This window comes from Oncorhynchus kisutch, linkage group LG24 (genome assembly GCF_002021735.2).
Source record: "Oncorhynchus kisutch isolate 150728-3 linkage group LG24, Okis_V2, whole genome shotgun sequence".
Classification (NCBI taxonomy): domain Eukaryota; kingdom Metazoa; phylum Chordata; class Actinopteri; order Salmoniformes; family Salmonidae; genus Oncorhynchus; species Oncorhynchus kisutch.
The window spans coordinates 23276189-23298487 of record NC_034197.2 but is presented as its reverse complement, the minus strand read 5'-3'; the positions used below and the strand labels follow the sequence as shown (position 1 = coordinate 23298487).

Below are 22299 nucleotides of genomic sequence, written 5' to 3'. Positions count from 1 at the left end.
ATAACAATAGCAAGGCTACTCACAGGGGGTACCGGTACAGAGTCAATGTGTGGGGGCACCGGTTAGTTGAGGGAATATGTACATGTAGGTAAAGTTATTAAAGTGACTATGCATAGATAATAACAGAGAGTAGCAGCAGTGTAAAATGGGAGGGGGGGGGACAATGCAAATAGTCTGGGTGGCCATTTGATTTGATGTTCAGGAGTCTTATGGCTTGCGGGTAGAAGCTGTTTAGTAGCCTCTTGGACCAAGACTTGGCGCTCTGGTACCGCTTGACATGCGGTAGCAGAGAGAACAGTCTATGACTAGGGTGGCTGGAGTCTATGAGTAGGGTGGCTGGAGTCTTTGACAATTTTTAGGGCCTTCCTCTGACACCGCCTGGTATAGAGGTCCTGGACGGCAGGAAGCTTGGTACTCGGGGACGTACTGGGCCGTACGCACTCGCCTCTGTAGTGCCTTGCGGTCGGAGGCCGAGCAGTTGCCATACCAGGCAGTGATGCAACCAATGCTCTCGATGGTGCAGCTGTAGAACCTATTGAGGAGCTGAGGATCCATGCCAAATCTTTTCAGTCTCCTGAGGGGGAATATGTTTTGTCGTGCCCTCTTCATCCGATGGATTTGGATACTGCTTTAAAGCAAATTTTTGCAGCATTAGTAAAGATGTGATCAATACATGTTGATGATTTCATTCCTGTGCTGTTTTTAACTACCCTGGTAGGTTGACTGTTAACTAGTAACATTTTTAAGCCTTTTCTTGAGTAGGCAGCTTGATGAAAGCCAGTCAATATTTAAATCACCCAGAAAATATAGCTCCTTGATGATATCACATACATTATCAAGCATTTCACACATATTATCCAGACACTGGCAGTTAGCACTTGGTGGTCTATAGCAGCTTCTCACAATAATCAAATCAAATCAATCAAAATAATGGTCTTTAGGTGAGGCAGATTAACCTTTAGCCATATTACTTCAACAGTATTTAACATTAGATCGTCTCTAAGCTTTACAGGAATGTGGTTCTGAAAATAAACAGCAACACCTCCACCATTGGCATTTCTGTCTTTTCTGTAGATGTTATAACCATGTATTGCTACCACCACTGTATCATCGAAAGTATTATCTAAGTGATTTTCAGAGATTGTCAGAATATGAATGTCATCTGTTACTAGCAAATTAACATATGTAGCTTAAGAAACAAGGTTAATAAAATCAATAATTTGCTTAATTGAAACCCCTCAATCACATTGTTGCTCAAACAGTTCAGCAAGACCTAGCAATACAATATCACTACACACATAATCCAAAAAGTAAAAAAATATCAGAAATATCTAAGCAATGTCAAGAGTCCGGAATATATACCAGTCAAAAGCTTTAACACACCTAATCATTCAAGGATTTTTCTTTATTTGTACTATTTTCTACATTGTACTAGTAGTGAAGACACCAAAATTATGAAATAACACATATGAATCATATAGTAACCAAAAAAAGTGTTCTTCACAAGATTCTTCAAAGTAGTCATCCTTTGCCTTGATGACAGCTTTGCACACTCTGCATTGTCTCAACCAGTTTCATGAGGTAGTCACCTGGAATACATTTCAATTAACAGGTGTGCCTTGTTAATTTGTGGAATTTCTTTCTTTCTTAATGCTTTTAGCCAATCAGTTGTGTTGTGACAAGGTAGGGATTATATACAGAAGATAGCTCTATTTGGTAAAATACCATATTATGACAAGAACAGCTGAAATAAGCAAAGAGAAACAACAGTCCATCATTACTTTAAGACATGACGATCAGTCAATCCGGAAAATTTGAAGAACTTTCAAAGTTTCTTCAAGCACAGTCGCAAAAACCATCACTACTGTCACAATCGTCTGAAGAAGTGGACCAAAGCTCTGCGTGGTGAGCGTACAATTCTTTATTTATAATGTCGCCAACAAAAACAAGAAACCACCGCAAAGCTTACGAGGGCTATAGTGCCACTAACAAAGATAACTTCCCACAATAACAAAAGGGGAAAAGGCTGCCTAAATATGATTCCCAATCAGAGACAACGATAGACAGCTGTCCCTGATTGAGAACCATACCCGGCCAAAACATAGAAACACAAAACATAGAAATCAGAACATAGAATGCCCACCCAAATCACACCCTGACCAAACCAAAATAGAGACATAAAAAGGCTCTCTAAGGTCAGGGCGTGACAACTACGATGAAACGTGCTCTCATGAGGACCGCCACAGGAAAGGAAGACCCAGAGTTCATTAGAGTTACCAGCCTCAGAAATTGCAGCCCAAATAAATACTTCAGAGTTCAAGTAACGGACACATCTCAATATCAACTGTTCAGAGGAGACGTGAATCAGGCCTTCATGGTCAATTTGCTGCAAAGAAACCACTACTAAAGGACACCAATAAGAATAAGAGACTTGCTTGTGCCATGAAACACATGCAATGGACATTAGACTGGTGGAAATCTATCCTTTGGTCTGATGAGTCCAAATTTGAGATCAAATCATCATTCATTGAACTTGAGAGTAGGTGAACGGATGATCTCTGCATGTGTGGTTCCCACTGTGAAGTATGGAGGAGGGGGTGTAATGGTGCTTTGCTGGTGACACTGTTGGTGATTTATTTAGAATTCAATGCACAAAAACCAGAATGGCTAGCACAGTATTCTGCAGCGATACGCCATCCCACCTGCTTTGCGCTTCGTGGGACTATCTGGGTCTTCCTGTTTTACAACAGGACAATGCTGTGTAGGGGCTATTTGACCAAGAAGGAGAGTGATGCATCAGATGACATGGCCTCCACAATCAACCGACCTCAACCCAATTGAGATGGTTTGGGAAGAGTTGGACCGCAGAGTGAAGGAGAAGCAGCCAACAAGTGCTCAGCATATGTGGAAACTCCTTCAAGACTGTTGCAAAATCATTCCAGGCGAAGCTGGTTGAGAGAATGCCAAGAGTGTGCAAAGCTGTCATCAATGTAAAGGGTGGCTACTTTGAAGAATCTAAAATCTAAAATATATTTTGATTTGTTTAACACTTTTTTTGGTTAGTACATGATTCCTTATGTGTTATTTCATATCTGTGATGTTTTCACTATTATACTATAATGTTGAAAACAGTAAAAAATAAAGAAAAACCCTTGAATGAGTTGGTGTGTCCAAACTTTTGACTGGTACTGTATATACAGTGGGGCAAAAAAGTATTTAGTCAGCCACCAATTGTGCAAGTTCTCCCACTTAAAAAGATGAGAGAGGCCTGTAATTTTCATCATAGGTACACTTCAACTATGCCAGACAAAATGAAAAAGAAAATCAAAAAAATCACATTGTAGGATTTTTTATGAATTTATTAGCAAATTATGGTGGAAAATAAGTATTTGGTCACCTACAAACAAGCAAGATTTCTGGCTCTCACAGACCTGTAACTTCTTCTTTAAGAGGCTCTTTCCTCTGTCTTCCACTCGCTTCAGTGAGGGGGTACTGTCACGTGTGCTCCCTCTCCGGCCTCTAGGTCACCAGGCTGCTTGTTATGGCGCACACCTGTCACCATCGTTATGCGCACCTGCACGTCATCAGACTCACCTGGACTCCATCACCTCCCTGATTACCTTCCCTATATATGTCATGCAAAAGGAACTCATTTCGCAGAACGTCCCAGAAGCTGTTTTTCAGGCTCTTGGTCTGCTAGTTGGTAGCAGGGTGAACAGGCTGTGGCTCAGGTGGATGAAGTTCTTGGTGATCTTCTTGGCCTTCCTATGACACCGGGTACTGTAGATGTCCTGGGGGGCAGGCAGTGTGCCCCTGGTAATGCGTTGGGCTGACCGCACCACCCTCTGGAAAGCCATGTGGTTGCGGGCAGTGCAGTTGCCATACCAGGCTGTGATGCAGCCTGACAGAATGCTCTCGATGGTGTATCTGTAGATGTTTGTGAGGATCTTATGGGCCCTGATGAATTTCTTCAGGCTCCTAGGGCACTAACATATTTTCTGTAGGCTGTCTCATCGTTGTTGATGATCAGGCCTACCCCTTAAGTCGTGTGCAAATTTGATCGTTTCAGTTTAATCAGTGACCTCTGTCTGAATGAGTGGAGCACCAAGCAAATTGCAGATTGGAATCACACTTTTATTATAATCAATATACATTTGGTCAATGCATTTCAATAAGAATGCAGTATATTTGTATTACCTTTATCTGATTTATAAGGCTCCAACAGGTATTTACACCATATATATATGGGCCAAATCAAACTGACTCCATTTGTGGCCATTCTCACAAGAACGGTGTTAAGAACATCTCTAGAGAGTCTTGTCTTGGGTCTCCCTCTGGTGGACAGTCCCACAGCAAGGAGTATACGATTATGTTACAACAGTGCCAGTTCTGAACTATATTCCCTAGGGCCTGTAAAACGAGCTACATAATACTAGTGGTTCATCTCTATGGTAAAACAATGATTGACTCCTTGGGGAGGTTAATCTCTTGGTAGACACTGTTTGTTTCACTGGGTAAATGATGCAGGCCTGAGAAAGATTTACAGTGACAGATGGGAGATGTTTTGAACCCCTCCCATTGCCTCCCATAAATTAACAAGGCCTTCCATCAGTCTGTGTATATGGGTCACTGACAAAATAATGGAAACACTTGCGTAAATTAAGAATACAAAGTATATTGAAAGGTGCTTCCACACAGGTGTGATTCCTGAGTTAATTAAACAATTAACATCCCATCATCCTTAGGGTCATGTATGAAAATGCTGGTGTCATGACGTTGGCCTGGGGGATAGGTTTATGACAGTCATAAATACCTCTTCCCCCCCTTTTCCTCTCTCCCCCCTACTAAGGTTACATTTGAAAAACCTTTGGTTAACATAGAGATTCTGGGAACGTCAGAAGGTGGGGGGAAATTAACTATATTCTGGTAATCCGACCAATTGAACATATGCGGTGGTACTTAATGAATATGATGTCGGTTCGGTTGTCGTCTGAGACATTCTCATCAATGATAAGATGACAAACTCTACAGTGGAAAGTCTACACAACAGAGTTATCGGATTCACATGGAATTGTTGTTCAATTTAAATGTTTGAATATGAAATTATTCGTGATGGGATGAAATGTGATTTTAGCTTCTATAATGTGAGATTTGGGTTTTCATAAGGTAGGGCTCTGCTCAATCATTGCTCCGCCCCTGTGAAGGGACATGGGCTATAAAACGTTTCAAACATGCCCTCCTCTCCCTTCCTATATAAGCCCTTGACGACAATATAACTTCCTGTTCCGAGAACTTGAGGACAACGGTCCTATGTCAGAATGGTTCAGATAATAACTACAGAACAAAGCCAACATCAGCGTGAGCTTTGGTTGCGAATGGTATGAACTTTGAACTCTTATTCACGACAGAAGTGATACCTCCTAGCCGTTGAGTTAGCAACAGCAGATGCAAATTAGGGTTAGGAAGGAACAGACAGAGTATCCCGTCTATCACCCAACGACGTTACTACAACGTATCCAATTGACAACCAGAGACATTCTTCAAAGGACTCGGTTTGGCAACACGGCCTTCCATCTACCACCAACCTACCGAAGCGCAGCTCAGAGTAAATATTTATTGCATTTTCCTTTTCCAAATGGGTGGTAATTTAGAATGCATCAGATACTGTATTTACAATAGCACAGCTTCTCCCTGTGTCCCTCAGTCTTCCCGCTCTTTCACTCAAACCCAGCCCTTTTCCTTTGTGTAACAAGCTGTCATATCTGTTCCGCCCGCTAGGGACATTTTCCTTTATGACGTAATTTATGATTTAATTATGTGTATGTGTAATTCTGTGTGATTAGTTAGGTATTTAGTAAATAAATAATTAAACCAATTTTGTATTGCTGATTCAAATTGTTAGCCAGGGTTCGTGCAGATAACCAAGAATTTACAACTTTCAGATGAGACTGAATTAAGATGACGATTGATATTGACTGCTATCGATGTAAAATATTACTAGGTCTTTAAGAGTTTATTCGGGAGACAACAGCTCTATAAATATTATTTCGTGGTGCCCGACTCTCTAGTTACATTTACATACATTACATTTACATGATTAGCTCAATCAGGTGATATTAATTACGGATAAATTATTTTATAGAATAGCATGTCATATCACTTAATCCGGCATAGCCAAAGACACGACACTGGGAAGGCTATTTCTTTTGGCTGCAATGGTTTGATGAGCATGACAATTACAGTGGGGCAAAAAAGTATTTAGTCAGCTGCCAATTGTGCAAGTTCCCCCACTTAAAAAGATGAGAGAGGCCTGTAATTTTCAACATAGGTACACTTCAACTATGACAGACAAAATGAGAAAAGAAATGACAGAAAATCACATTGTAGGATTTTTTATGAATTTATTTGCAAATTATGGTGGAAAATAAGTATTTGGTCACCTACAAACAAGCAAGATTTCTGGCTCTCACAGACCTGTAACTTCTTCTTTAAGAGGCTCCTCTGTCCTCCACTCGTTACCTGTATTAATGGCACCTGTTTGAAGTTGTTCTCAGTATAAAAGACACCTGTCCACAACGTCAAACAGTCACACTCCAAACTCCACTATGGCCAAGACCAAAGAGCTGTCAAAGGACACCAGAAACAAAATTGTAGACCTGCACCAGGCTGGGAAGACTGAATCTGCAATAGGTAAGCAGCTTGGTTTGAAGAAATCAACTGTGGAACAATTATTAGGAAATGGAAGACATACAAGAACACTGATAATCTCCCTCGATCTGGGGCTCCACGCAAGATCTCACCCCGTGGGGTCAAAATGATCACAAGAACGGTGAGCAAAAATTCCAGAACCACACGGGGGGACCTAGTGAATGACCTGCAGAGAGCTGAGTCCCAAGTAACAAAGCCTACCATCAGTAACACACTACGCCGCCAGGGACTCAAATCCTGCAGTGCCAGACGTGTCCCCCTGCTTAAGCCAGTACATGTCCAGGCCCGTCTGAAGTTTGCTAGAGAGCATTTGGATGATCCAGAAGAAGATTGGGAGAATGTCATATGGTCAGAGGAAACCAAAATATAACTTTTTTGGTAAAAACTCAACTCGTCGTGTTTGGAGGACAAAGAATGCTGGGTTGCATCCAAAGAACACCATACCTACTGTGAAGCATCGGGTGGAAACATCATGCTTTGGGGCTGTTTTTCTGCAAAGAGACCAGGACGACTGATCCGTGTAAAGGAAAGAATGAATGGGGCCATGTATCGTGGGATTTTGAGTGAAAACCTCCTTCCATCAGCAAGGGCATTGAAGATGAAACGTGGCTGGGTCTTTCAGCATGACGATGATCCCAAACACACCGACCGGGCAATGGAGGAGTAGCTTCGTAAGAAGCATTTCAAGGTCCTGGAGTGGCCTAGCCAGTCTCCAGATCTCAACCCCATAGAAAATCTTTGGAGGGAGTTGAAAGTCTGTGTTTCCCAGCAACAGCCCCAAAACATCACTGCTCTAGAGGAGATCTGCATGGAGGAATGGACCAAAATACCAGCAACAGTGTGTGAAAACCTTGTGAAGACATACAGAAAACGTTTGACCTCTGTCATTGCCAACAAAGGGTATATAACAAAGTATTGAGATAAACTTTTGTTATTGACCAAATACTTACTTTCCACCATTATTTGCAAATAAATTCATTAAAAATCCTACAATGTGATTTTCTGGATTTTTTTTCTCATTTTGTCTGTCATAGTTGAAGTGTACCTATGATGAAAATTACAGTCCTCTCTCATCTTTTTAAGTGGGAGAACTTGCACAATTGGTGGCTAAATACTTTTTTGCACCACTGTATGTAAACCATATGCCATGGTCGTCTCAGTCACCAGATCTCAACCCAATTGAAAAGTTATGGGAGATTCTAAAGCGGTGCCTGAGACAGCGTTTTCCATCAACAAAACAACAATTGGTGGAATTCCATGTGGAAGAATGGTGTATCATCCCTCCAATAGAGTTCCAAACACTTATAGAATCTATGCCAAGGTGCATTGAAGCTGTTCTGGCACGCGGTGGCCCATCGCCCTACTAAGATGTTGGTCTTTCCTTTATTTTGGCAGTGATCTCTAGTGACTGTATGGCCTATTCACAATGCCTTTTACAGAACTGTGTTTGGTTCTCTTTCAATCAGAATATATCAAACAAACAGTGGAATAATGGGGACACAGCCAGACTTGCTGATGGGTTTGGATAAGAATTTCACGTTGTGTTCATCATCACAGACATCCATTCTGCATTTACCATTCTACGACTCCAACACAATCATTAAGTTTGCCGACGACACAACAGTGGTAGGCCTGATCACCGACAACGATGAGACAGCCTACAGGGAGGAAGTCAGAGACCTGGCAGTGTGGTGCCAGGACAACAACCTCTCCCTCAACGTGATCAAGACTAAGGAGATGATTGTGGACTATAGGAAAAGGAGGGCTGAACAGGCCCCGATTAACATTGACCGGGCTGTAGTGGAGCAGGTCGAGAGCTTATCGTTCCTTGGTGTCCCTATCACCAACAAACTATCATGGTCCAAACACACCAAGACAGTCATGAAGAGGGCACGACAACAGCTTTTTTTACCTCAGGAGACTGAAAAGATTTGGCATGGGTCCCCAGATCCTCAAAAAGTTATACAGCTGCATCACCGCCTGGTATGGCAACTGCTCGGCATTCGACCGTAAAGGGGATACAGAGGGGAGTGTGTACGACCCAGTACATCACTGGGGCCAAGCTTCCTGCCATCCCGGATCTATATACAGGTAATGAGTGGAGGACAGAGGAGCCTCTTAAAGAAGAAGTTACAGATCTGTGAGAGCCAGAAATCTTGCTTGTTTGTAGGTGACTAAATACTTATTTTCCACCATAATTTGCAAATAAATTCATTAAAAATCCTACAATGTGATTTTCTGGATAATTTTTTCTCATTTTGTATGTCATAGTTGAAGTGTACCTATGATGAAAATTACAGGCCTCTCTCATCTTTTTAAGTGGGAGAACTTGCACAATTGGTGGCTGACTAAATAATTTTTTGCCCCACTGTAATTATATTGTGCTAAGTTTTATTTTTTTATTTTGTAAATATTTTCTTAACTCATTTTCTTGAACTACATTGTCAGTTAGTGGCTTGTAAGCATTTCACGGTAAGGTTTAATTCACCCGTTGTATTTGGCGCATGTGACAAGTATATTTGATTTGATTGTGCCCAATATGGCGTCAACCTCATATTATACAATTATCATTTTTATTTAACCTTTTATTTGACTTGGCAAGTCAGTTAAGAACAAATTCTTATTTACAATGACAGCCTACTGGGAAACAGTGGGTTAACTACTGCTTTGCTTTATCTTGGCTAGGTCGCAGTTCTCAACTGGCCTACCTGGTTAAATCAAGGTGAAATAAAAACATTTCAAAACTGCCTTTTTCAGGGGCAGAACAACAGATTTTTTAACTTGTCAGCTCAGGGATTCGATCTAGCAACCTTTCGGTTACTGGCTCAACGCTCTAACCACTAGGCTACCTGCCGCCCCAAAATGACTGGACAATCCACAAAATCGGTTTATGGAACACTACAATTCTGTACATTGATATGACATGTTACAATATGATTGATTTTATGTATGAGAAGTATTTTCTCAATGTTTTAAATGCCAGAGCCCTTTATATGGCTGGGAGAAATGTTGCATTATATTGCCATCTACGGGCCAATGTGTAATGTCACACTGCACCTTTATGTTAAATTGAGCAATTTAGTAATAAATAATAGACAACTTTGTCAATCTAGTATGACGCCTGGATTATTATTGATGACAAACTCATAATCATTTCCCCAACTATCAAACAGACAAGCATCTCCTGACTTTCCACCATCCATATAGTGACAGACAGACAGACCTGATATTGATCACAGTCAACAGATTGTTTAGGAAAGGAAACGAGGCAAGGAAATAGCTAAAGTCAGATTAGTTCAACAGTCAAGGTTTATTGGTAACATTGTTTGAATACGTTATAGCTTATTTAGTAAGTTTCTTGTTTCTCAGTGGTCACAAGTCATTTCAAAACATCATATGTTACAGCAGTTTGTGTTACAAAAATGTTCCGTTTGAGGAATACAAACGACAGATCATTAAACATTGTTCCAACATCTTCCATCAGGCTCTCATCAACATTTTGTATGTAACCAAAACCATCATAGCACCAGACCTAGGTCAAATACTGTATTTGATGTGCTTTGCACTTTTGGGACTATTTCATTGGTTCCATTGTACTGGGCATGCCAAATCAAGTGCAGCTCAACTATTTGAAAGTATGTATCTATTAGACCCAGAGAACACCTAGGGCTCTATTCAATCTGTAGTGCTGAAGCGTTACAGTTGCACGATAAAAATGTAAACGTTTCTGATTGTTCAGACATCTGCAGCTTTTACCGTGAATGCCATGTCAGCTAACATGGGAACGTTGTCTTTAAATTTTAATTTTAATGATACAGATTGAATGGAGCCCCTACTGGCCAAATTTGTCTCCAGTCTGATTTTATTTGCCCCCCACCCCCCCCTCTAGTTTTCTGCGCAGAAAATACAAGTTGAATTGTTAGACTTTTTTTTTTTTAAACAGTGAAAACACGAGCAAATCTGTTCCAAGTATTCCCACACATAATAGAGAGATATATCTGATAATTTACAAATGTAAGCAAGGTTTGAAAATATTATGTTTTAGTGAAATGTTATGTTTGGGTTTCTTGCTGTCAATTTGCAGTCTACAAATGATTTGCAATTATTTTCCGGCCCCCTGATCATCCTCCTCAAGAAGAGAAAAAAAATCAGCTGGCGGCTGAATCTAGTTGATGATACCTGTCCTACTGTATGACGTGATTCAGCAATAACTGTTGGATTGGCTCAAGCCCCTGTCTCTAGAGACTGACTGCTGTTTGGCATGGCTGATTCTAGTGCAGTGTTTCCCAACTCTGGTCCTCCAGTACCCCAACAGCACACATTTTAGTTGTAGCCCTGAACAAACACACCTCATTCAGCTCAATGAGGGCTTGATGATTAGTTGACAAGTAGAATCAGGTGTGCTTGTCCAGGCCCACAACAAAATGATATGGGGAGAGTTGGGTAAATTGAGCCGCCCTTGTTTCTAGGAAACCATACACAGAATGGACCAAATATTTAGAAAGAGATCCTAATTGCATGTAGTCTGGGAAGAAAGAAACCACATGGAAACAGTAGTAAGCAAGTTCGGTCCAGAAAACTGATTTTCACCAAGTCAAATTAATTGATCGATTGTTCTATACGTCAGTTGGGGTCAACCTTTGCATGAAAGTGCATCCTTGTAGCTGTGTAGGCTAATATAGTCAAAATGTTTGCCTTGGGGTAAGTTTAGCCAATGGCTATGGGTTAAGTTGAGCCAATGGCTATGGGTTAAGTTGAGCCAATGGCAAGTTGAGCAAATTGAAGCGTTTTCTTCCCAGGCGTGTCCTCAAAGTGTTTTTGAAAAGTGCAAAGTGTTTGTCATGTGTTAAAATATGATTAATAGACAAATGTGATTGTGTTTGGGAAATAAAGACATGTTTTTAAAAAGGTAGGGCTAATAATTAATTCAGTACAGAAATGTGTAGGTGGCTTTAACTTACTCTGTCCTGCGGGTCAACTTAACCCATACCTGAGGTAAGCTAGGTTTTCAAAACTAATGTTTACATGAATTCGGGTTATTTCCAAGGACACATAACATCCTGAAAAATATGTAGATATCTTTGTTTGAATGAATGCTACAGTATATTTCCCTTGACTGAGAAAACAAATGACTCAACTTACCCCACTCTTTCCTACTGTTGGGGGTACTAAAGGACCGGTGTTGGGAAACACTGTTCTAGTGAGTCACATGAGAATGTAGTTTAAGCCCTTCAGCAATTTTCAGTCAGTCTTTAAGTGACCAAGGAGCCCAAGTTATTTTCACACAGGTTATGGGAATAAAGCACAAAGCAACACGAATCACATAGTAAAATAAATTACACTTCATAAAAAGGGCCATTCAGATTCTTACTTCTCAATTTCAGTTATCAGGTATTAGTTCTGAACGCTCAATAAAAAGTAAGTTGACTATAGTATAAAACCCTTATGTTCCACATCACGTTACTTTAAAAATGAAGAATGCATATCAATAGAGTAGACAAGATCAATAAAAGTAGTTATATAGATGCAAACAGAATAATACTTATGTCCTTCACATATTATTCAATTTGTTATGAGCAATCTGACAGTTTATCAATATTTATTGATAAGAACATGTCTGGTTTCAGGAGTAACACATTTACAATTGGACAAATTCTGCCCTTTTCAAATATATGCCACCATATTGTTCTTAAATGTGTGTTATTTAAAAACTGGTCATTCAGTTCACACACACACACACACACACACACACACAATGCTGATTTACTTTGTCCAAGATGTCCGACTGTTGTGTTCAATGTAATCTACCCGGTTTACACAGCACAACTTCACATGCACATAGCAGACATTGGATGAATATAACATCTGAATTTCTTCGGCTGTGAATGATGAAGAAAAAAAATGGCCTCAGCAACAATTGACAAATGACTAAAGTGTCTTTTATTAGGAATTTTGTAATCTGACTTCTCTATAGAGCCCCACAGTAGAGGTGTCATAACCATAAAACCTAGTGGTCAAACAGGAAAATGGTTCCAATAATTTCTCCATCATTCATATTTCCCATAGGTGATTTTAGAAACACTTTAAATAAGGGTTGTGTTTTGTGTAGGCTTACCCTGGTGTGGCGTTTTGATAACCATGTAAATCTCACTAGGACAAGGTGACTTTTATCAATATGTTCGGCTTTATTACTCTGATTCAAAAATGCTATTTGGCATCAAAGTAGACATCATGCAAAACTACAAATCTCTGCAAGCTCCTGCACGTCATCTCTAGCTGACACCTTAGATAGTTAATCCAGATTCTTACCTTTGCCTCGATTCAGCTGTCTCGTCCAGATCATCATGGCATTTGTAGTAGTTAATGATACCCACATTAGCAGCTAATTAGCATTTGATTTTTGGGGGGTAAATACAGGAGAATATATATAGATAAAAGTCACCTTGTCCGAGAGAGATTTACACGGTTATTAAAACATCATGTCCGGGGGGAACATTTATGGTGGAAAAATGATTGGAACCAGTTCCTTGCTTGACCGCTAGGTTTTATGGCTATTATGACTCATACTGTGGTATTCTATATGGCCAACTAAGGAAATTGTATTTCTGGGCCGGGTATCAGTTAAACTGCAGTACCAAAGCAAGACTGCCGGAGCAGTCAAAACCGTGCTTCTAGACAGAAACCCTGGCCCCTTGGTTGAGTTACTAACAATGGTCTATTGACAAATGTCTAAATGTCTAGAATTTCACTTTATTAAATGCTCAACGCATCAGACAATTAGATTCACCAGTCTTCCCCTTACAAAACAACATTTAAAAAGAGGAATATCGGTAACATGGATATTTCATATTATACATTAAAATCTGTATTAGTCGTTAGCATGGAGAAACACAGATAAATGGTGAGGTTGTAGGTGATGAATTGAGACCGTCATCTTTTTCAATATAAGAACTGCAGCGAAGTGACGCCTTTTTCTGTTCACAGCATGTACTGTATAATGATTCACAGCATGTACTGTATAATGATTCACAGCATGTACTGTATAATGATTCACAGCATGTACTGTATAATGATTCACAGCATGCCTCACCTTACTGTGGTGCTCTAATGGATTCAGCCTTTTTTCCCCCATAGGGTTTTTCCTGAGGTGTTGCCATAGTAACAGGCAACTTCTCCATCTTGGGTTGCAGCCACCTATACCCTGCAGTTCTGATAGATGACCACTAGTGGCGGCAATCTGGGGAGCTGGGTGTTCAAACAAGTCCAAAATGTTTGACTCTATGAACAAAGGATCTGAGATACGGTGGGGATAACAAAGGCCAGTTGTCTCCATGGCAACACACAAAAGGGAACACCCTCAGCCTGGGCAAATTCAATATGTTTCTGTTGGCCTATTGAACACTGTGATTACAAAAGGAGGAAAAAAATCCCTCTGTGAATTGCGCCTGGCCTAGCTCTCAGCATTGTTCTCTTTGAACTCAGTACAGGGAGACATGGCTGATATATGTACTATGAAATGCTGCCTGGCAGCTGGGGCACAACTGTTGTCCCTAATGAAGAGCCTAGAAAATCAGGACCTACATTGGCCATGAGGGTCAAAGGTCACTGACAAGTTGACCTTAAGGAAACCTCCTGTGGGCCTCCTGACCTGTCACCCCCCACTTCTCCCCAGAGGACCAAGAGGTTTTAAGTCTGACTGACGTGCACAGGGCTGGGGTTGGGGTAAGGTGCAGTTAACTACATTTGTACTGAAAATGATCGCTACTGGTCGGCTAGCAGTAGAGTATATGCTGTCAGTACAAATGTATTTAGGTCATACAGTGGGTTGGGGGGTGAAGAGGAGGAGGGGACTAGGAGCCCTGAGAAGGAGACCCAGTGAGACGCTCAGAGATCCAGCCAGTGACTTCCTTCAGCACCGCTGCCACCGTCTCTGGGAGTTCATGGTGCAGGGCGTGGTATGCTCCGTCGTACACCTGACAGAGACAACACACACACCGGGGTTTCCATTAGGGAAATGTGGAGCAGGAAATTTGACCGGCAACATTTTCATTTACTGGACATTTGAGAAACTCACCGGACCCATATGAATTTGGTGCATAATGTGGTTAAGGCGTCCACCCACGGCGCTCAGAATGACAAAACATGTGCATTTGGTGCATAATGTGGTTAAGGCGTCCACCCACGGCGCTCAGAATGATACAACATGTGCATTTGGTGCATAATGTGGTTAAGACGTCCACCCACGGCGCTCAGAATGACACAACATGCAAGTGAGGATGCAACGATGTGTGGTCCTTCTTAACCGAATTCTGATGTGCACTTTGAACATGTTAGAATAACAGTCCACATGTCATTTTCCTCAGCCAACAAGCAAAATCACTAGCCTCAATCTTCTACAGTAGAAAAGTTTAAGCTACCTATTCAATTGGTCAGTGTGTCGAGAACGAAATGGGACAGTTGTGGGATGATAGATCCCACATTAATACAACCAGTAGGCCTAAGCTACATATATATTTTTAAAACATTGAGTTTGATGCAACAGATCAGAACATTTCATTAAAAAAATTCGAAACCCCAATTTCTTCACATATAAGCGCAGCAATGTGCACAAGACAGTAGGCAATGCTCACAAGACAGTAGGCAATGCTCACAAGACAGTAGGCAATGCTCACAAGACAGTAGGCAATGCTCACAAGACAGTAGGCAATGTGCACAAGACAGTAGGCAATGCTCACAAGACAGTAGGCAATGCTCACAAGACAGTAGGCAATGCTCACAAGACAGTAGGCAATGCTCACAAGACAGTAGGCAATGCTCACAAGACAGTAGGCAATGCTCACAAGACAGTAGGCAATGTGCACAAGACAGTAGGCAATGCTCACAAGACAGTAGGCAATGCTCACAAGACAGTAGGCAATGCTCACAAGACAGTAGGCAATGCTCACAAGACAGTAGGCAATGCTCACAAGACAGTAGGCAATGTGCACACGACAGTAGGAAATGTGCACAAGACAGTAGGCAATGCGCACAAGACAGTAGGCAATGCTCACAAGACAGTAGGCAATGCTCACAAGACAGTAGGCAATGCGCACAAGACAGTAGGCAATGCTCACAAGACAGTAGGCAATGCTCACAAGACAGTAGGCAATGCGCACAAGACAGTAGGCAATGCGCACAAGACAGTAGGCAATGCTCACAAGACAGTAGGCAATGCTCACAAGACAGTAGGCAATGCTCACAAGACAGTAGGCAATGCTCACAAGACAGTAGGCAATGTGCACAAGACAGTAGGCAATGTGCACAAGACAGTAGGCAATGCGCACAAGACAGTAGGCAATGCGCACAAGACAGTAGGCAATGCGCACAAGACAGTAGGCAATGTGCACAAGACAGTAGGCAATGTGCACAAGACAGTAGGCAATGTGCACAAGACAGTAGGCAATGTGCACAAGACAGTAGGCAATGTGCACAAGACAGTAGGCAATGTGCACAAGACAGTAGGCAATGTGCAAATGTTTGTTCTCTAATGCAGTTAATGGAAAACAGTTTTCATGTATGTTTTCAAACTGCATATTGCCTCCAGCTCATTGCAAAGTGGTGTGTGACGCGCTGATGAAGCCTGCCCTCTGTTGCGGTTTTGACGCAGCGTTCAAAACAAATAGGAACTGGGAACTGGAAATAGCCGACTTCTGACTTCAGTGCGTTCAAGACAACTGGAAACTGGGAACTCGGAAATAGCCGACTTCTGACTTCAGTGCGTTCAAGACAACTGGAAACTGGGAACTCGGAAATAGCCGACTTCTGACTTCAGTGCGTTCAAGACAACTGGAAACTGGGAACTCGGAAATAGCCGACTTCTGACTTCAGTGCGTTCAAGACAACTGGAAACTGGGAACTCGGAAATAGCCGACTTCTGACTTCAGTGCGTTCAAGACAACTGGAAACTGGGAACTCGGAAATAGCCGACTTCTGACTTCAGTGCGTTCAAGACAACTGGAAACTGGGAACTCGGAAATAGCCGACTTCTGACTTCAGTGCGTTCAAGACAACTGGAAACTGGGAACTCGGAAATAGCCGACTTCTGACTTCAGTGCGTTCAAGACAACTGGAAACTGGGAACTCGAAAATAGCCGACTTCTGACTTCAGTGCGTTCAAGACAACTGGAAACTGGGGAAACATTGTTTTGAACGGTCATCCAAACTCGGAATTCCAACTTGAGAACTCGGGCCTCCTCCGAGAGCTCCGACTTTCTGACCAGAAGATCACGGAGTCATGATTTGACCTCGTATTTGTCTTAAAAGGACAAAAAGTGTGATAAATGTGATAAATAAGATACATAATGAATATACTGTACACATGCGCTAATTTAATTCCACAAAATGATGCATATTAACCAATAGAACGATAAGCATGACCAGTCAAATGTTATTTTCATTGACTGGTATTTCCATCAATGAAGAGGCTGAAAAGCATTATTTAACAATGGGATTTTCCTTCTTCTTCCGGGCAATTGGCCAGCGCCAATTTGATGTCATCAGCTTTAGTAGTTTTTTATATATCTTTTTTTAAATCGGACAAAAGCCGACAAATTAACCGACTAAATGAAACCTGACACACGATTAGCTCACCCCTCATTCGCTCTTTATCTGTTACACCACCTCTCTCTGTCCCCCATCCCTCACTCTGTTCCCCCGCCGCTCTCTCTCTGTCCCCCATCCCTCACTTTGTTTCCCCCCGCTCTCTATCTGTCCCCCATCCCTCACTTTGTTCCCCCCCGCTCTCTCTCTGTCCCCCATCCCTCACTTTGTCCCCCCCCCGCTCTCTCTGTCCCCCATCCCTCACTTTGTTTCCCCCCGCTCTCTATCTGTCCCCCATCCCTCACTTTGTTCCCCCCCGCTCTCTATCTGTCCCCCATCCCTCACTTTGTTCCCCCCCGCTCTCTATCTGTCCCCATCCCTCACTTTGTCCCCCCCGCTCTCTCTGTCCCCCATCCCTCACTTTGTTTCCCCCCGCTCTCTATCTGTCCCCCATCCCTCACTCTGTTCCCCCCCCGCTCTCTATCTGTCCCCCATCCCTCACTCTGTTCCCCCCCGCTCTCTATCTGTCCCCCATCCCTCACTTTGTTCCCCCCCGCTCTCTATCTGTCCCCCATCCCTCACTCTGTTCCCCCCCGCTCTCTATCTGTCCCCCATCCCTCACTCTGTTCCCCCCCCGCTCTCTCTCTGTCCCCCATCCCTCAATTTGTTCCCTCCCGCTCTCTCTCTGTCCTCCATCCCTCACTCTGTTCCCCCCCGCTCTCTCTCTGTCCCCCCCCCGCTCTCTCTCTGTTCCCCATCCCTCACTCTGTTCCCCCCCGCTCTCTCTCTGTCCCCCATCCCTCACTCTGTTCCCCCCCGCTCTCTCTCTGTCCCCATCCCTCACTCTGTTCCCCCCCGCTCTCTCTGTCCCCATCCCTCACTTTGTTCCCCCCCGCTCTCTCTCTGTCCCCCATCCCTCACTCTGTTCCCCCCCGCTCTCTCTGTCCCCCATCCCTCACTCTGTTCCCCCCCGCTCTCTCTGTCCCCCATCCCTCACTCTGTTCCCCCCCGCTCTCTCTGTCCCCCATCCCTCACTTTGTTCCCCCCCGCTCTCTCTGTCCCCCATCCCTCACTCTGTTCCCCCCCGCTCTCTCTGTCCCCCATCCCTCAATTTGTTCCCCTCTGCTCTCTCTCTCTGTTACTCCTCTCTATTCCGCTTCTCTCTCTCTATTTCAATTCAATCTCTTTATTGGCATGGGAAAAACATGTTAACATTGCCAAAGCAAGTGAAGTAGATAATAAACAAAAGTGAAATAAACACAAATTTACAGTAAACTTTACACTCACAAAAGTTCCAAAAGAATAGACATATCAAATGTCATATGAAATATGGATTGTATTTACAATGGTAAATCTGTGTTCTCTCTCTCTCTCTCTCTCTATGTGTGTGTTTCCCCCTCTACCTCGCTCTCTGTCTGTGCCTCCCCCTCTCTCTCTCTCTGTGTGTGTCCCTCTCTCTCACTCTGTGTGTGTTCCCCCCCTCCCTCTCTCTCTCTGTGTGTGTTTCCCCTCCTCTCTCTCTCTGTGTGTTCCCCCCCTCTCTCTCTCTGTGTGTTCCCCCCCTCTCTCGCTTTCTCTGTGTGGTTTCCCCCCCCTCTCTCTGTGTGTGTCCCTCTCTCGCTTTCTCTGTGTGTGTTCCCCCCTCTCTCGCTCTCTCTGTGTGTGTTCCCCCCCTCTCTCTCTGTTTCCAACTCTCTCTGTGTTCCCCCCCCTCTCTCTCTGTGTCCCCCCCCTCTCTCTGTGTTCCCCTCTCTCTGTTTCCCCCTCTCTCTGTGTCCCCCCTCTCTCTCTCTCTGTGTCCCCCCTCTCTCTCTCTCTGTTTCCCCCTCTCTCTATGTGTTTCCCCCCTCTCTCTCTGTGTGTGTGTATTTCCCCCCTCTCTCTCTCGCTGTGTGTGTATTTCCCCCCTCTCTCTCTCTCTCTGTCTGTGTATTTCCCCCTCTCTCTCTCTCTGTCTGTGTGTATCCCCCCTCTCTCTCTCTCCGTCTGTGTGTATCCCCCCCTCTCTCTCTCTGTCTGTGTGTATCCCCCCCCCTCTCTCTGTGTGTTTCCCCCTCTCTCTCTGTGTGTGTATTTCCCCCCTCTCTCTCTCTTTCTCTCTGTGTATCCCCCCCTCTCTCTCTGTGTGTTTCCCCCTCTGTCTGTGTGTGTGTGTTTCCCCCTCCCTCTCTGTGTGTGTTTCTCTCTCTCTCTGTGTGTGTGTGTGTTTCTCACTCTCTCTCTCTCTCTGTGTGTTTCCACCTCTCTCTCTGTGTGTGTTTGTTTCCACCTCTGTGTGTGTGTGTGTGTTTCCCCCCTCTCTGTGTGTGTGTGTTTTCCCCTCTCTCTACTGTGTGTGTGTGTTTCCACCTCTCTCTCTGTGTGTATGTTTCCCCCTCTCTCTCTGTGTTTCACCCCCCCCCTCTCTCTCTCTGTGTTTGTGTTTCCCCCTCTCTCTCGCTCGCTCTGTGTCCCCCCCCCCTCTCTCTCTCTGTATGTTTCCCCTCTCTCTCTCTCTGTATGTTTCCCCTCTCTCTGTGTGTGTCCCCCCTCTCTCTCTCTCTCTCTGTATGTTTCCCCTCTCTCTCTGTGTGTGTGTCCCCTCTCTCTCTCTGTGTGTGTGTTTCCCCCTCTCTCGCTCTCTGTGTGTTTCCCCCCCTCTCTCGCTCTCTGTGTGTTTCCCCCTCTCTCTCTCGCTCTCTGTGTGTGTTTCTCCCTCTCTCTCGCTCTCTGTGTGTGTTTCCCCCTCTCTCTCGCTCTCTGTGTGTCCCCCCCCCCTCTCTTGCTCTCTGTGTGTTCCCCCCCCCTCTCTTGCTCTCTGTGTGTTTCCCCCTCCCCCTCTCGCTCTCTGTGTGTTTCCCCCTCTCTCTCGCTCTCTGTGTGTTCCCCCCCTCTCTCTCTGTGTGTGTGTTCCCCCTCTCTCTCTCGCTCTCTGTGTGTTTTCCCCCTCTCTGTGTGTGTATGTTTCCCCCTCTCTGTGTGTGTGTGTTTCCCCCTCCCTGTCTGTGTGTGTGTGTTTCTCTCACTCTCTCTCTCTCTGTGTTTCCACCTCTCTCTCTCTGTGTGTTTGTGTTTCCCCCTCTCTGTGTGTGTGTGTTTTTCCCCTCTCTCTCTGTGTGTGTGTGTTTCCCCTCTCTCGCTCTCTCTCTGTGTATGTTTCCCCTCTCTCTCTCTCTGTGTGTGTTTCCCCCTCTCTCTCTGTGTGTGTGTTTCCCCCTCTCTCTCTGTGTTTCCCCCCTCCTCTTTCTCTGTGTGTGTGTTTCCCCCTCTCTCTGTGTGTGTGTGTTTCCCCCTCTCTCTCTGTGTGTGTGTTTCCCCCTCTCTTCTGTGGTTCCCTCTCTGTGTGTGTGTTTCCCCCTCTCTCTCTGTGTGTGTGTTTCCCCCTCTCTCTCTGTGTGTGTGTTTCCCCCCTCTTCTGTGTGTGTGTTTCCCCCCCTCCTCTCTCTCTGTGTGTGTTTCCCCCCCTCCTCTCTCTCTGTGTGTGGTTCCCCTCTCTCTCTGTGTGTGTTTCCCCCTCTCTCTCTGTGTGTGTGTTTCCCCTCTCTCTGTGTGTGTGTGTTTCCCCCTCCTCTCTCTCTGTGTGTATGTTTCCCCTCTCTCCTCTCTCTCTCCCTCTCTGTGTGTATTTCCCCGCTCTCTCTCTCTGTATTTCCCCTCTCTCTCTCTGCGTGTTTCCCTTGCTCTCTCTCTCTTCTGCGTGTTTCCCTTTCTCTCTGTGTGTTTCTCGCTCTCTCTCTCGTCTGCATGTTTCCCTTTCTCTCTGTGTGTTTCTGGCTCTCTCTCTCTCCTGCATGTTTCCCTTTCTCTCTTGTGTGTTTCTGGCTCTCTCTCTCTCTGCGTGTTTCCCTTTCTCTCTGTGTGTTTCTCCCGCTCTCTCTCTCTCTGCGTGTTTCCCTTTCTCTCTGTGTGTTTCTCGCCTCTCTCTCTCTCTGCGTGTTTCCCTTTCTCTCTGCGTGTTTCCTTTCTCTCTGCGTGTTTCCCTTTCTCTCTGCGTGTTTCCCTTTCTCTCTGTGTGTTTCTCGCTCTCTCTCTCTCTGCGTGTTTCCCTTTCTCTCTGCGTGTTTCCCTTTCTCTCTGCGTGTTTCCCTTTCTCTCTGTGTGTTTCTCGCTCTCGTCTCTCTCTCTGCGTGTTTCCCTTTCTCTCTGCGTGTTTCCCTTTCTCTCTGTGTGTTTCTCGCCTCTCTCTCTCTCTGTGTGTTTCTCGCTCTCTCTCTCTCTGTGTGTTTCTCGCTCTCTCTGTGTGTTTCTCGCTCTCTCTCTCTCTGTGTGTTTCTCTCGCTCTCTCTCTCTCTGTGTGTTTCTCGCTCTCGTCTCTCTCTGTGTGTTTCCCTTTCTCTCTGGTGTGTTTCCCTTTCTCTCTGTGTGTTTTCCCTTTCTCTCTGCGTGTTTTCCCTTTCTCCTCTGCGTGTTTCCCTTTCTCTCTGTGTGTTTCTCGCTCTCTTGATCTCAAATTCAAGCTGCTTTATTGGCATGAGACATTGTCAATATTGCCAAAGCAACAATGTATACTATATACATTAATACAATTATAAACAATAATAATATAAAAATGGTAGTAAATAATAATATAAAAATAATATAATGATAAGTCAATAGTAGAAATGTAATAAATATGTTAAATGAAACTAACTTATAACTAAAACCGGTCATCTTCACCATTACATCAGTACTACAACTTCCATCACCATCATTAAACTGCTAGCATTACCACCGATACCACTACTATTTGGAATGATTAACAATAATAGTAATAATAAGTAAGTTACTGCTTACTATGCAGATGTTATTATTCAGTGTCCCTCAGGCTATGGCAGGAGAATACATATTTGGCTGCAAGAGGAGCCATTGCTCCTTCGCCCATGAGTATTCTTAGTTTTTCCTCTGGGTTTAATAAGTTAACATTTGGAGTAAATGTAGTCATTTAGTGAATAATGAATCTCTTAATATTTATCACAGTAAAGGAGAAAGTGCATCTCTGTCTCTACCTCCCCTGTCGTGCAGTGACCACATACACGCTCCTCTTTGGGTAGCCAT

The 22299-nt window shown here is 43.7% G+C and overlaps 1 protein-coding gene across 2 annotated transcripts in view; it reads right to left on the bottom strand.

Annotated features, from left to right (window-relative positions):
* Positions 1-9999: 9999 nt before the first annotated feature.
* Positions 10000-22299, bottom strand: part of LOC109869337 (monoglyceride lipase-like) — a 26546-nt gene continuing 14246 nt past the window's right edge. For both annotated transcript variants that reach the window (XM_020459417.2, XM_020459416.2), the window contains one exon: positions 10000-14681. In XM_020459417.2, the coding sequence (XP_020315006.1) occupies positions 14559-14681 (123 nt within the window). In that variant the 3' untranslated portion in view covers positions 10000-14558. The remainder of the gene's footprint in view (positions 14682-22299) is intronic.